At 39.4% G+C, this 12,819-nt stretch overlaps 1 protein-coding gene and 1 non-coding gene across 3 annotated transcripts; one reads left to right on the forward strand and one right to left on the reverse strand.

The window, feature by feature from the left end:
* Window positions 1–4,975: 4,975 nt before the first annotated feature.
* On the reverse strand, window positions 4,976–5,048 carry TRNAR-UCU (transfer RNA arginine (anticodon UCU)). Its single transcript has one exon. It is a non-coding gene; the product is annotated as a tRNA-Arg (tRNA).
* Window positions 5,049–5,121: 73 nt separating this feature from the next.
* On the forward strand, window positions 5,122–11,752 carry LOC144705489 (5'-3' exonuclease family protein). 2 transcript variants are annotated; one of them, XR_013582048.1, is made up of 6 exons: window positions 5,122–5,532; window positions 5,626–5,766; window positions 7,364–7,598; window positions 7,840–8,062; window positions 8,180–8,376; window positions 10,803–11,752. XR_013582048.1 is itself a non-coding variant. In XM_078578195.1 (5 exons), the coding sequence occupies exons 1-5, from the start codon at window positions 5,155–5,157 to the stop codon at window positions 8,313–8,315; spliced, it is 1,113 nt and encodes a 370-aa protein (XP_078434321.1). In that variant the 5' UTR covers window positions 5,122–5,154; the 3' UTR covers window positions 8,316–8,534. The 2 variants fall into 2 exon arrangements, 1 of the variants encoding a protein (XP_078434321.1); XM_078578195.1 differs by lacking the exon at window positions 10,803–11,752 and having other exon boundaries at window positions 8,180–8,534.
* The last annotated feature ends 1,067 nt before the right edge of the window (window positions 11,753–12,819 follow it).

Below are 12,819 nucleotides of genomic sequence, written 5' to 3' on the forward strand. Positions count from 1 at the left end.
AGAATGATATGAGGCAACATGTATCAGAGCATCAAATGCCTAAAAGATAAGTAACACAACAGATCTAATCGGAGATTGATATAGAACTAGAGTGATGTAAAATTGGGTACTTAAGATATATAGCAATATTGTTCAAGATAGATAAAGTTTATCGTTTGAAGTATGCATATATGACTTTTTTTTTTGGCAAAAACACGATGACAGGTAGGTCCAACCCTGCGGTTATGCCCTTAGTCCAATCCAACCGTGCTCTGGATGCCACCTATGGGGGTTTTATATATAAAGTGGATTTTTTATCAGCGTCTTTGGTGTGGAGCGAGCATAAATATCCCAATTACACTCGGATCCCACTCCCATGTTCAGGAAAGAGAAAAGATACATAAGTGATACCTGGCAGGTGCTCTGAGAAGGTCGCTCGTGCCGGCGGGTCTCTGGATCCCCCCGCGATGATGATGATGCATGGAGTGTGTGGAGCTCTCCCCAACGTCGACAAGTGTCGTCGATGAGGTGCGTGGTCGGGACATCAATAAAGCGGGAGAGCGAGCACTCTGCCTCCCAGGCTTCATGCAAGACACCAACCGTGGGGAAAATCTTTAAGAGATGTACGCATGCCAGTAGGAGTATGGGGTGCCGGCATAGCAGAGTTAATGCGTGGAGTGCAGTCCAACCCACCATCTGCAGATGTCAGTGTTGAGGTGCTCGGCAAGTTGGACGATCAGGCAAGAGGGTTGATAATTCAGATTATAGAGGTCATTAGTGATGATTTAACTTCGCTAATTAGTGTCGTTGGTTTATCCAAATTAAAACAACAAAAAATTATAATAACCTTGCGTAGGGAGAGTAAGGGTCGATCCACAAAGAGCAAGGGTTTTTCCTAATGAATTTGTGGTTTAGTTATAATTTTTTATGAGTTTTAGAAGTGGGTTTACTACCTACGAAGATAAATAACTAATAAAAATATAAACAAAGATATTTAAAATATAATTAAAAGATTTATAAAAATAGTAGTAAGCAGAAAATGAATTTTTTGGGATTTGTTTGGAATATTTAAAGCCAAACTAAAATAGGAAATGAATCAGGCTGGCGCTTTGGACTTGGTCAAAATTTGGCCAAGTCTGGATGCCAATTGGAGAAAGTGGCTTGGTGGAGGAGAGAGAGAAATGGCCTGCACTAGAATGAGTTCTAGAATGAATTTTTGAGCGTGGTTGGATGCATTGGAACTGTCTGGATATTAGCTAGCTTTTCCAAGACTAACTAAAACACAAAATGCAAACAGGTAAGAGTGAAAAAGGATAAATAAGAAGGTAACCTCTTTGTCACACCCTCCAAGATCCAAGGGACTTCTTCTCCTTTCCACCAGCTTCTTCAGCCCTAGATGCTTCCTGCTCAGCTTGGCACTCACTAAGGTGAATGGATCTATGACTCAATTTCACTTAGGCCACCAAACATTACTTTGGATTGAATCACAAGTTGAATATTACAATAGGGTGAAGGGGTTTATATAGGGAGAGAGAGCAAATGAGAGCCATTGGATTTTTAATACAATGGATGGCCAGATCTTCTTTTTTAGGCCATGATCCACGTCCATTATCGTCCTCCAATCAGCATTGAGACCTTTTAAATACCCCAGGGACGTTCAAGACCTTTTTCCCTAATTAGCATTAAAGGTGCTATCTTTAAGTCTCCACCCTTGGATGTTTTATGGATTGAATGGCTAGATCTTCTTCTCTGGCTTGGATCCACGTCCAAGGGTGTCCTCCAACCAGCATCCAAGCACGTGAAATGGTCATAAATAATCATTAATGGACCTTCCCCTTGCCCTCCTTTCTTTGGCCCAAGATGCCTCTCATAGTGGGCTTAGTGGAGCTTCCTTAGTGGGCCTTTAGACTAGAGCCAGCTGTCTTGATTTGGGCCTCCTTTCTTGGCCCAGAGTTGTGGCTGGGCCTGCTCCTTTGGGCCAAACAGCTTCTTCTTCATTTAATTATCCCCTTTATTCATGAAAGTTTCACCTAATTCTTGCATCTTCCACATAAACTAAGAAGAGAGTGAGATTCATTCCACTTAACTCATTGAGTTAAGTGGGGTTAGTCCCACAAATGACAATAATTAACTCCAAATTAGAAAAAGGTGATTTTATTTCATGATTTTTCAGAACTTAACATAAATGTTGATAATATATCCAGATAAAGATAAAGAAGAAGATAAATTAGCTAAATTGCACATATATATTACTATCCTTTTGGATTTATCAAGGGTGAATATATGACAATAGAGAAATATCAATGAGAATATTTTGCAAATCTAGATATCAAATGGGATATTTGGGCATTAAGATAGATAAAGTAGCAAATCTAAAAAAAGATTGAGAGACATAGATGTTGATATAAATAATATATTATGCATAGAGAACTACATAATTGGAAATTAATGAGAGATTACGATGGAAGTATACAGATATGAAAGATATAGAGATCTTGATGGGATACTTAGCAATCAAGATGGAGTTGAAGATTAAGTTTTAAGGGCATTTTTAACACAATGTTTTAATGTGTGTTTTGATGAATGTTCAAAGTGGTACATGCCTCAATAAGGGTTGTGATCAAAGCACAATAGGCCCTCAGTCAACTAGTTGACTGATTATTAGTGACGATAAAATAGGAGCATTAGTTATATTAAAAGGCTACTTAGTTTGACCAAATGCTGAACAAGTCAAATCATGTATTTGACTTATATTTTCTATGACATGAAGATAAACATCAACACTGTTCAGATATTTGTGTGAATTTGTCTTCATTTGATTTGTTAAATAACTTGTTCAAAATCTTAATTACTACCTTCAAGTATTCAAAGCTCAATTTACTGATGATTTAATGAAAATTAATTACATGAAGATAATATTATCAAATGGTCATATCTTTATTTAAATGATGTGGTAAACATACCTAAAAGTTTAAGATTATCTTAAAGCTCAAATCCTTGGCATAACGACTAGTTTTGCTCTAAACTCTTGAAATGTATTTTGAACTAATGGTAAAATTATAAATATAAAAATTGAAATTAAATGATTATTATTTTATATTTCTCAATCATAATTGATGAATATGAATGGTGGATTTTTGAAGGATTACCATTATGCCCTTTCAGATTTCTAAGTCCATATATACAGTTTAGCGCCTTAATTTCAAACTTCCTTCTCCTTGCCCTTTGAAAATCACAGTCTAAAAGCTAGAGAGATTTCTCAATTATTAGAGAAATTTACAAGGAATTATTTTTAAAAATCATTTATTTTTAACATCAATACAAGTCCATAGAACTTAGAATCATAGTTTTTGGTGTAGGGTATTTCAAGATTCAAAGAAAAGAAGGCTGGGATCTGAACTCCTCACATCCTCGACCTTGTGATAAGTTTACAATCTTTAGCATAATTTTTATACTGATTTTGAGCTTTCGTTCAACATATGAATTGTTGCTAACATAAAATCAAAGAACTTGAAATCACATCATTTAGTTGAGTTTAGAGAGAATTGGACACTGAGGAATCGGGCGGTAAACTAAGGACGTGGAAAGATTGATCTCTAGAGATTTATCTGATTTGGTTTTGAATACTTTGTGTGAGATAACAATTTTGTGTAATTGTGTTGCAAAACTGTTCCAGGTGGAATCATCACATTCAGTGCAGGATTAAAAAGATATTTGAGTTTAAGCACCAAAGTTCAAACGCAAATAAAAAAAATTATCCAAAGAAAAATGTGTAGGAGAAGAGGACTGAGGAAAGAACGACCATAAATGAGGAGGTATTATTGAAGGAAGACATATTGATATTTATGAATCTTTATCTCTGAAGTAATAAAATTTTGACATAAAAGAATTCTTGTTGAAATACATAAAATTGATCCTTGTCTTGAATACTATTTTTAAGTAGCGATCATACTAAGTGTTGTTGAGGAGAAGACATTATTCAGAAATATACTGTTAGTGCTAGATCTTTGTGATCACTTAGGTTAAGGCTTTGGGGACCAAGTTGAAGTAGATTAAGCAGCATCATTCCATGGAAGTCTTTGAGGGTTGAGGACAACAAAGCTTTATTGATCTTTTCTTTTTATTGGTATACTTGTTCAGCCCTATTTCCAAATGATTTTCTTGGAGGGTATTCACACAAACTCGATTAGGGCACATCATCACCTCAGGATGGATACCCCGAACAGAATTAAGGATTAGCTTATGCTGTCTAAAAAAAATAACTCTGTCTCCCATTTCCTCTACCTCGTTTCTTAGGTAGAAAAATCCTAGGCTCATTAAAAATATAAATAAAAATAGAGAACCTAATTCACCTCCACCTCTTAGGTTATTCCTTGGCTACCTAAACTAACAGGAGTTATATAAATGGATGTAAAAAAAAACATGTTTGCAACGAACTGTGATGAAGATGGAGGCGTAGAAATGGAAAAGTAAAAGACTCAGTTCAAAAACAAAGTAAACAAGATGTACAATAAATAGAAACTAGTTAGATGGATGATACTATAATGTGACAGATGGTTACAGAAACTAGATATGGATATTAACTCTGATAAGTACACAAGACTGAAACAGATACGAGAGAAAGGAAGAGATCTTAGAGAAGGCTCTTTAGAGCCCAAGATCTTGTGCAGCTGAAAAACCAGAGAACTCTACATGGAAGCTTGGAATGTCTAGGGATTCTTTCCTTTCTTCTGCCATTTATAACCTTTTTAAATTATTAAATATAAAAATTCAAACAAACAAACAACCAAAAACTGTCATTCCTTTAAACATTGTTTACAATAAAAGACTAGGAATTAAGCCAACACTCCCGTATGTCAATCTGAACCTGTAACCTTTGTAATTGTACACTGGCGATTATTCAAATGTCAGTCGAAGACGTGGCCTTTTTAATTTACAAATTATATTCTACCGAATTATGTTTGATATAATTTGGTTAAAAAATGCCAAAAAATATCACGCCCGGTGGGACTCGAACCCACAGTCGCCTGATTAGAAGTCAGACGCCTTATCCATTAGGCCACGGGCGCTTCACATGTCCATTTAATTAGATTTATTAAAAATTTATAAATATTCTTAAGATTTCGCACAAACAAAACCTTCCACAGTCGCCAGATTTGGCAGAGCAAGCGGGAGATGTTAGCGAGCGCCACCGGAGCTCGACAAGCTCTGCACGATGAAATCGTCTCGCCCCGCTGCCCAATCCAACTGCGTTCTCCAGATTCATCTCTACTTCGCCGTAGAATCGCCGTTTGGTCGACGATAACTCGTCTTCCTGCCCGGCAAGTTCTCGAAACTTCATCGTCGGCTGAGAATTTCCTTCATCGACTCGCTGGAATCGACGAAAGTCGCAATCTATCTTCCCGGGTTTCCGCGAAAAGCAAGGTTAAACGAGTTTTCCTGCTCGATGTTAACCCTATTTGCTATGACGGGTCTAGGCTTGACCTGCATTCCTTTTCCCGCTGGCTTACCCTTTTCTTCTCGGAAGTCAGCCTTACGGACCCAGTAATTGCTGTAAGGAAGCGTCTCTTTGTAACCGCGTGAATTTGTTTAATTTTAGAGTGATGTTGCTGGGCAACTGCTGTATAAAATATTACTTTGTTTTAGGTTTTTGACGGTGAAAATGGGAATGATTATCGGAAGAGATTGCTCCCCTCGTATAAAGCTCATAGGAGGAAGTTCTTGGGGACTGGGCCGCAGTGGGCTGAGCTTCAAGTCTCTGAATTTCTCCGGAATTGCCACGTACCGGTGTGTGATGATCTTGCAGACATTTTTTCTAACTTTTGGGTGACCCTCATATCTGATAAAGTTGAATTTTGATTGGCATGGTGCGCGGATGTAGAATTGTTAATTGGTCAAATGGATCGAGTAGGATGATAGAATGTAAAAAAAAAATTCATTTCTTCCATTAGGAGAAGTTTTTTGCTGCTCTATCAGGTATGATAGAATCACCAAATAGTAAAGTCTCTGTGGGAGCTATAATTTTTTTGTTTTGTTAGTGTTATCGTCTCCCTTCTTGACTCTTCTCTATCTTTGTGAGGAAATCATTTGATAGAAAAAACATTTCGGAGTGCCATTTTTTTTCGGCTTTTTCTGATAACCTTTGCGTCAATTTTTTTTGCAAGATACTATCTATGAAAATATCGTCTACCAGGTTTCTAGAATTTTGCAATTTCCTGATTTCTTGAGATTCTTGCAAAAAATCATTTCATCCTGAGAGCTCAAAACCATTTTCTTTTCTGAGAATTTTTTACTGCGCTATTATTATTATTTTGAAAGAATTTTTTTAAAAATAATTAAAGTGTTTTACTGCGCTATTATGTGTCATGAAATCATCAAAGAGTTCTTCTTTCCCTACAGTTTGTGAGTTTCTGGAGGTTTTGGAATAGTGTCTACCATCCCAAAACGAAACCGTCATTGTTATCGTCATCTGAGTGGGGATGAGCAAGGACTATGATAGGATCCTTGAGAGGATCCTCAACCTATCTAGGGATAATATCGTCATGTTAGCCCACAGGGGCATTCTAGTCATTTGCTGTTATGTATTTCCCTTTAAATAGGGATGGCCTTCCTTTAGGAGGGCAGTGAAGAAGAAGTTAGAAGAAGTGTTCTTGTCATGGCCCTCTCCTCATCTAGGTCTGGTTTCTCTCTCCCCTTCTACGATTCCCGTCCTCGCGATCGTCTCCACTTCACCGCGTCTTCAGGCAGCTTGCCCCCGGCCGATCCCTACCCCCTCAGCTCAGCCTTCCCCCGACCATTCCCGTTCTCCTCTCTACCCCGGGAACTTCTACCTTACCTCGCCCTCTACCATCCCTCCAATACGAGCCTAGATCAAGGATCGTATCAGACTATGATCATCATCATCATCATCATCAGCAGCAGCAGCAGCAGCATCATGATCATCATCCTGGATCAGAGAAATGACCTTGATAATGACGTTGATACATCATCAACATTTCATCATCCCGAACAAGTGCATTAAGCTCACAGTAGAGAGTAGAGGGGATTCATCCCTCCATCTTCATCCTCATCCACCAATATAATGAGATGAAGACAATTTGTTCATCATCATTCTAGTCATGGACAAGTGACGATGAGAATCCACATCCTGGGATGGACAAGTGACAGGGACGATCATAACATGTCATCAGCTTTCCTCATCATCATCGAGGACGGAGAACAGTATTTTGAAATTTCACCATTCTGTGATTACCTTTTTCATCATGAATGTTCTGCCTATCAAGCCTGCAGAAGTTTATTGCCTTTAAATCTAAATACTGTCCTTCCTAACTTGCAGGAGTTCCCATCTTGCAGCAGTTGATACTGAATTTATTAAGAAATGCAGGTTGTAAAGGTGAATGGTTATGAAGCTGATGACACGGTGGCGACGCTTGCTGACCAAGCTCTCCAAAAGGGATTCCGCGTTGTTATCGCCTCGCCCGACAAAGATTTCAAGCAACTGATTTCTGAAAATCTCCAGATCGTGATGCCAGTGCCTGAGCTCCGACGGTGGTCCTTTTATACTCTCAAACATTATGCTGCCCAATATGACTGTGACCCACGGTCCGATTTAAGTCTTCGTGAGTGCTTAATGTTTTATATCAATCATTTTTCAAGATTTACTTCTACATCTTCTCTATTCTAGGGATTAAATCATTTGAAGTTTTCTGTTAACCTAACCTTTTCTTTTGTCACGACACAACACAAAAAATAAGAAAAAGTATCATTCATCAGTTATTTACTCATTCTTACAAAGACAGGATCATCATTTATTGTCTTCACATATTTTTCTACCTTGTAGTCTTATTATAAACTTCCCAGGATGCATCTTGGGAGATCAGGTTGATGGCGTCCCTGGAATTCAGCAATTTGTTCCTGGTTTTGGCCGCAAAACTGCTGTGAAACTCTTGAAAAAGCACGGATCCTTGGAAAATTTATTGAATACAGCAGCGGTCAGGACAGTGGGCAAGCAGTTTGCCCAGGATGCTCTTAATAAATATGCTGATTACCTGCGGCGGAACTACAAAGTTCTAAGTCTTAGAAGGTTCCTGTCTTCCCCTATTTTTCAATCTACTGATTGTTAAAATACTTTAAAATTTTATGAAGAATCGTTTGAGCATTCTTATTTTCAGATTATTTATTTGATTGTTCTGAAATCCAGAGATGCAAATGTCCATCTCCAAGAAGAATGGCTTTGTGAGCGACAGATCATCGATGACTCTACTGCTGTATCAGATTTTCTCAAACAATTGGGGACATTGCAGCAGAGAAGTAAGAGATATGTGCCGTCTGCGTGAAGCTGCTATCATCGTCAGCACCATAGTCTCTCATCTCTTTCCACCTCATGCAGTGGAATGCGTAAGTCTACTATACTTGTTCAATGGGTCGATCTATGAAATATGTAATGAGGAAAATAGAAAATTTTACTATCCAAAAGAGAGGGGTTGTGACATCCAAACGAATGGTGGATTTCAATCTAATGAATGAGGAAAGTGTAGAGAACAGATTTCACGGAATCTTCAACTAAGTGTCACTTTAATCAGACTACGAAAATCGGCTTATCTATTAATTCATCCATCCATCTATCTGTCAGTAATGAATCTATTTTCTGTCCGTCTCTATTTATGCCCATCTATCTGTCCATCCATCTACCAAGCTATCTATTTATCTATCTATTGAGCTTTTTATCCATCCATAAATTTCAGTCCACCTTTCTGACTATCTACATATCAGATTCTTTGTCTGGATGTCTATCTTTTACTTTTTTATCAGTCTATCAAAACATCTGTGCATCTATCTCTTATTCTCTTTTCATTTCCAGCTTTTGTACGTATTATCCTACCATCCATCTCTCCATCTCTTATAACCCATCCATCTATCAGTCTATCCACTGATCAGCCAGCCTTCAGACTTTTCATGAGGCATTTTTCTTTCTTTTGTTTTATCTTTTTCCTTTTTCCCGAAACATCTAGTAGTATTCATGATATTTTCCACTGTCGCCTGTGGTAAATATCGAAATATTAGAATGCCAAAATAAAGGCCCAAAAAATTACATTTTCGATCAATCATAATGGGCATCAAATAAGTTCTACTCTTGATCAGCAGTGGAAATTGGCCATCTATTGTTAGTATATTGGATTAACCACCGAATTGGCCAAGTTCCACTGTTGATCAAGAATAGAAATTGGACTATTATTGGCACTAATTGGACTTGAAATGTGCTCGGAAGGGGAAGTTTGTCACCAAAACGACTCATAATCAATCACTTGTCCAAATCTCTAGAAAAGAAGCCTGTGGAGACAAGATTGGAGCCTGCTGACCAAGCTAGTAAAAGAGTGGTGAATTATTAGTAGGAATATTCAATAAAGTTGGCTGGAAAGAAACTTGGGGCCCAAAATTTGGTTGCTAACATCGGTTTTAACGTTCTGATGCACAATTTTGAAGCCACACCAAAATTCGGGAGTGGAAATTTGTTGTTTCTTGATGACGAATGAACAATTAGAGATATTTTTTTTGAACTTATACATGAACATGCTAACGAACATGCGAATGAACCTAACATGAACACTATATAATTTTTTGGGTGTTCATTTGTCGATCAACACTAACCTTCCCATCCCTAGAAGAAGTTGAACGCGAAAAGAAGAAGAATAAAGGGCCCAAACTTTGGGTAGAATGAGGTGGGTTGATCAGATCATTCATTGAAACTTTGGCATTTCTTCGAAAAGAATCTGGTATTGCAAATATGGAAATTGCTATTTGGTATAGGCATCTGGGCTGATATCTGCATCTGACAGCTTCTCACTATGTGGATCCTGATATCGGATATCATTTGAAAATATTGGATTATCAGATTCAAATCGTAGTCCGAATGAGCATTTCCTACAAAAATGGGCATTCAAGTGAGTCTTTCCACGAACAGTGTTAGAAGTTGGATTGGAAACTTGTTTTGGTGGTTAACCATTCATTCGTCTTCAATGCTTTCAGAACTATGGGGGAGTCCAACATTATCAGAAACTTGAATGTACAATGGCTTGGTTCAACTGTCTAATTGAAATAGGGCAAAGAAACATGAATGAGTCTTAGGGCCCATCTATCAAATATGAACCTTGGAAAGGAGTTGGTCCTGGCGAATAAATGTGTTTTTAAGGGGGCTACCAGTTCTTGGTTGATCCATCCAGGGTTGGGAGAGATAAATTTATCCGAATCTGTTGTTGATAATATTGGATTATCAGAGTCAAATATCGATATTTGGTATAGGCATCTGGATTGATATCTGCATCTGACAGCTTCTCACTATGTGGATACTGGTACCAGATATCATTTGAAAATATTGGATTATCAGATTCAAATATCAAACTAAAATATTACTTCTATAATATGTAGTTATCTCGGATATTATTTTCTGTTCATAGAAGAATATGGTGACATTGTTTTCGACATACATGTGTTGTTTATGACTAAAATAAATAATGGAAAAATAAGTGCATGAATATTCATTTACTTTTCATGAAATTATTTCATATTTCTATACTTGTAATAGTGTCTCCTTCCATGAAAACTGTGTTCCAAGTAATGAGATGATAGAATCTAAATCCTTTGAAATCCTTTGTTCATTCAAAACCTCGTTTGGGTCCATTCTTGCATTCCAAGAGCGAAAGATTGAAGAAGTGACAATCATAACAAGATACATAAACAAAAAATATCGCTCAGCCATTGACCACATGAGGACGAGGTTAGTGTATTATTCATTTTTTTAATCAAGTGTTTTGTGTTTTTCCTAGTTATCATCGTCGATAACCTAGTTTTTCAACATTCCCAACACCTCCACCGAACTCTGCCACTCATGGGTGATGGGGGACCATCGCGCCGACGCCGACACCGACACTAGATGAGCCCGACCACTTCCAGCTGCTCGTGCCGACATACGCGATCCAGGATTCAAGTATTCGTCGTGATCTTCCGTAAGTTTTCTTTATTATTTCATTTACGTGTAATGTTCAGAACAATTGGACTGGGCCGTTGCTTTGGGCCTCGTCCATGTTTTCATTTCTATTTTGAAATACGTGTAAAGAGGAGGACCTCGTCTCGCGACGGTTTCCTCCTCTAAGGGTGGTCCCTTGGCACCCTTCCTCCCTATATAAGGGGAAGGTATGCCCAAGGGAGAAGAATAGATAGTTGGAAAGAAAGAAACCTCTATCTTGTTTGTCTTCGTTGGTTGTTTTTTTAGAAAGAAATAGTGCAGTGTTTTCTTTTCCTTTCCCTCTTTGGAAAGCTCGTTACACCAGTGCCCGTCTACCTCCCGACGCCAGATCTAGATCTGGGGGTGGATCGTCGCCGGAAAACGAACGCCGCCGCCCTCCCGCTGAACCTCCGGCCGCTTCGCCGAAGGAGACCCTCGCCTCGCCGCTCGATGGTGCCGCTTCCTCGCCTACGCCATCGCCGGAACACCCCGTCCGGCCGCGCCCGCGCGGAGATCGCCGCGCGCAGCCCTCTGATCGTCGGCTACCCATCCCGATCGGCCCATCTCCGTGCGCATCAAGCTCGCCCCTGTCACCTGGCCCAGACTCCTACGGGAGGCAGCAGTGGGGAATTTTCCGCAATGGGCGAAAGCCTGACGGAGCAATGCCGCGTGGAGGTAGAAGGCCCACGGGTCCTGAACTTCTTTTCTCGGAGAAGAAGCAATGACGGTATCTGAGGAATAAGCATCGGCTAACTCTGTGCCAGCAGCCGCTTCCCTCGACGCGCCCTGCATCGTGCGTTCCTAGCTTTCTCTAGGGAGCTCGTTGCTGCCGACGACCCCGACCCACGGTCCGCCGCGTGAGGCCTGCCGGCCCGACATACCCGTGTCCGCACGGTCGTACCCTCAGTGGGCGGTCTCGCGCGCCTAACTCGGGTGATCCTTGGTGCATTTCAGTATTATTACTCCCCCAGTGCCGTCGCTCCCTATCTTATTCTGAGGCCATAAAACGCCTCTCCGTCGTAGTATTGTTCGGGAATTCCTACGGGTCACCTAGAGTCTGCCTTCCTATTCATCTATTCGCGGGCGTATTGAATTGTTCACCTTTGGCTCGTTTGGTTTTCTTAAAATCACATCATTCATTTACATCCATACCATCTTTCGTGCATTGTTGTGACGTAACACGCGCCGTCGATCCCGGCCGTTCTCGTGTTACATCAATGGGTTTGTATCCGCCTCAGTTCTCTCGCCACCAGTGACGATGAATCCGTCTCATTTGTCCTTGCTCCCATGCTCACCGTTGCGTATCTGCCGCCATCTCAATCACATCTAGGGGTGTTATTTCCTTATTTCATTCTACTCCAGTCATGCCACCACTATCAACCACCACATGTCGTTGCCAAAGCACCGGCTAAGGTACTTCATACGAATTGATTAGCCTTTTTCACCAGAGAATTCAAAAAAATCTAAATTTTTTTTATAAATTTGGATAAATATATTTAACTACTGTCCATAATTATTTTAAATAAAGTTTACTATTTTTATTTATTAAATTTGGTGTAATTCCTAAGAAATTAAAAAAAAAAAGGAATTAAAGCAATACTCGCTCCCTATGGATTTGACCCTTGTTTGCCTTGCGTTTGTGAGGAAAATTATCAATATTATTTTACAAACCAAAAGCCTTAAAGGATATTTCTAGTCCTAATTTTTGGTCCGTCAACCAACGTTTTGTACTCTCTCTACGTTTTTCCCTCTCTTTATTATGACACCATCGGAGCCACCCTTACTGCTAGAGCTATCATCGATTGAGTTGCCTTAGTTCTCAGAGTTGTTGCTGCCGT

The sequence above is a fragment of the Wolffia australiana genome, chromosome 7 (assembly GCF_029677425.1).
Source record: "Wolffia australiana isolate 7733 chromosome 7, ASM2967742v1".
Taxonomy (NCBI): domain Eukaryota; kingdom Viridiplantae; phylum Streptophyta; class Magnoliopsida; order Alismatales; family Araceae; genus Wolffia; species Wolffia australiana.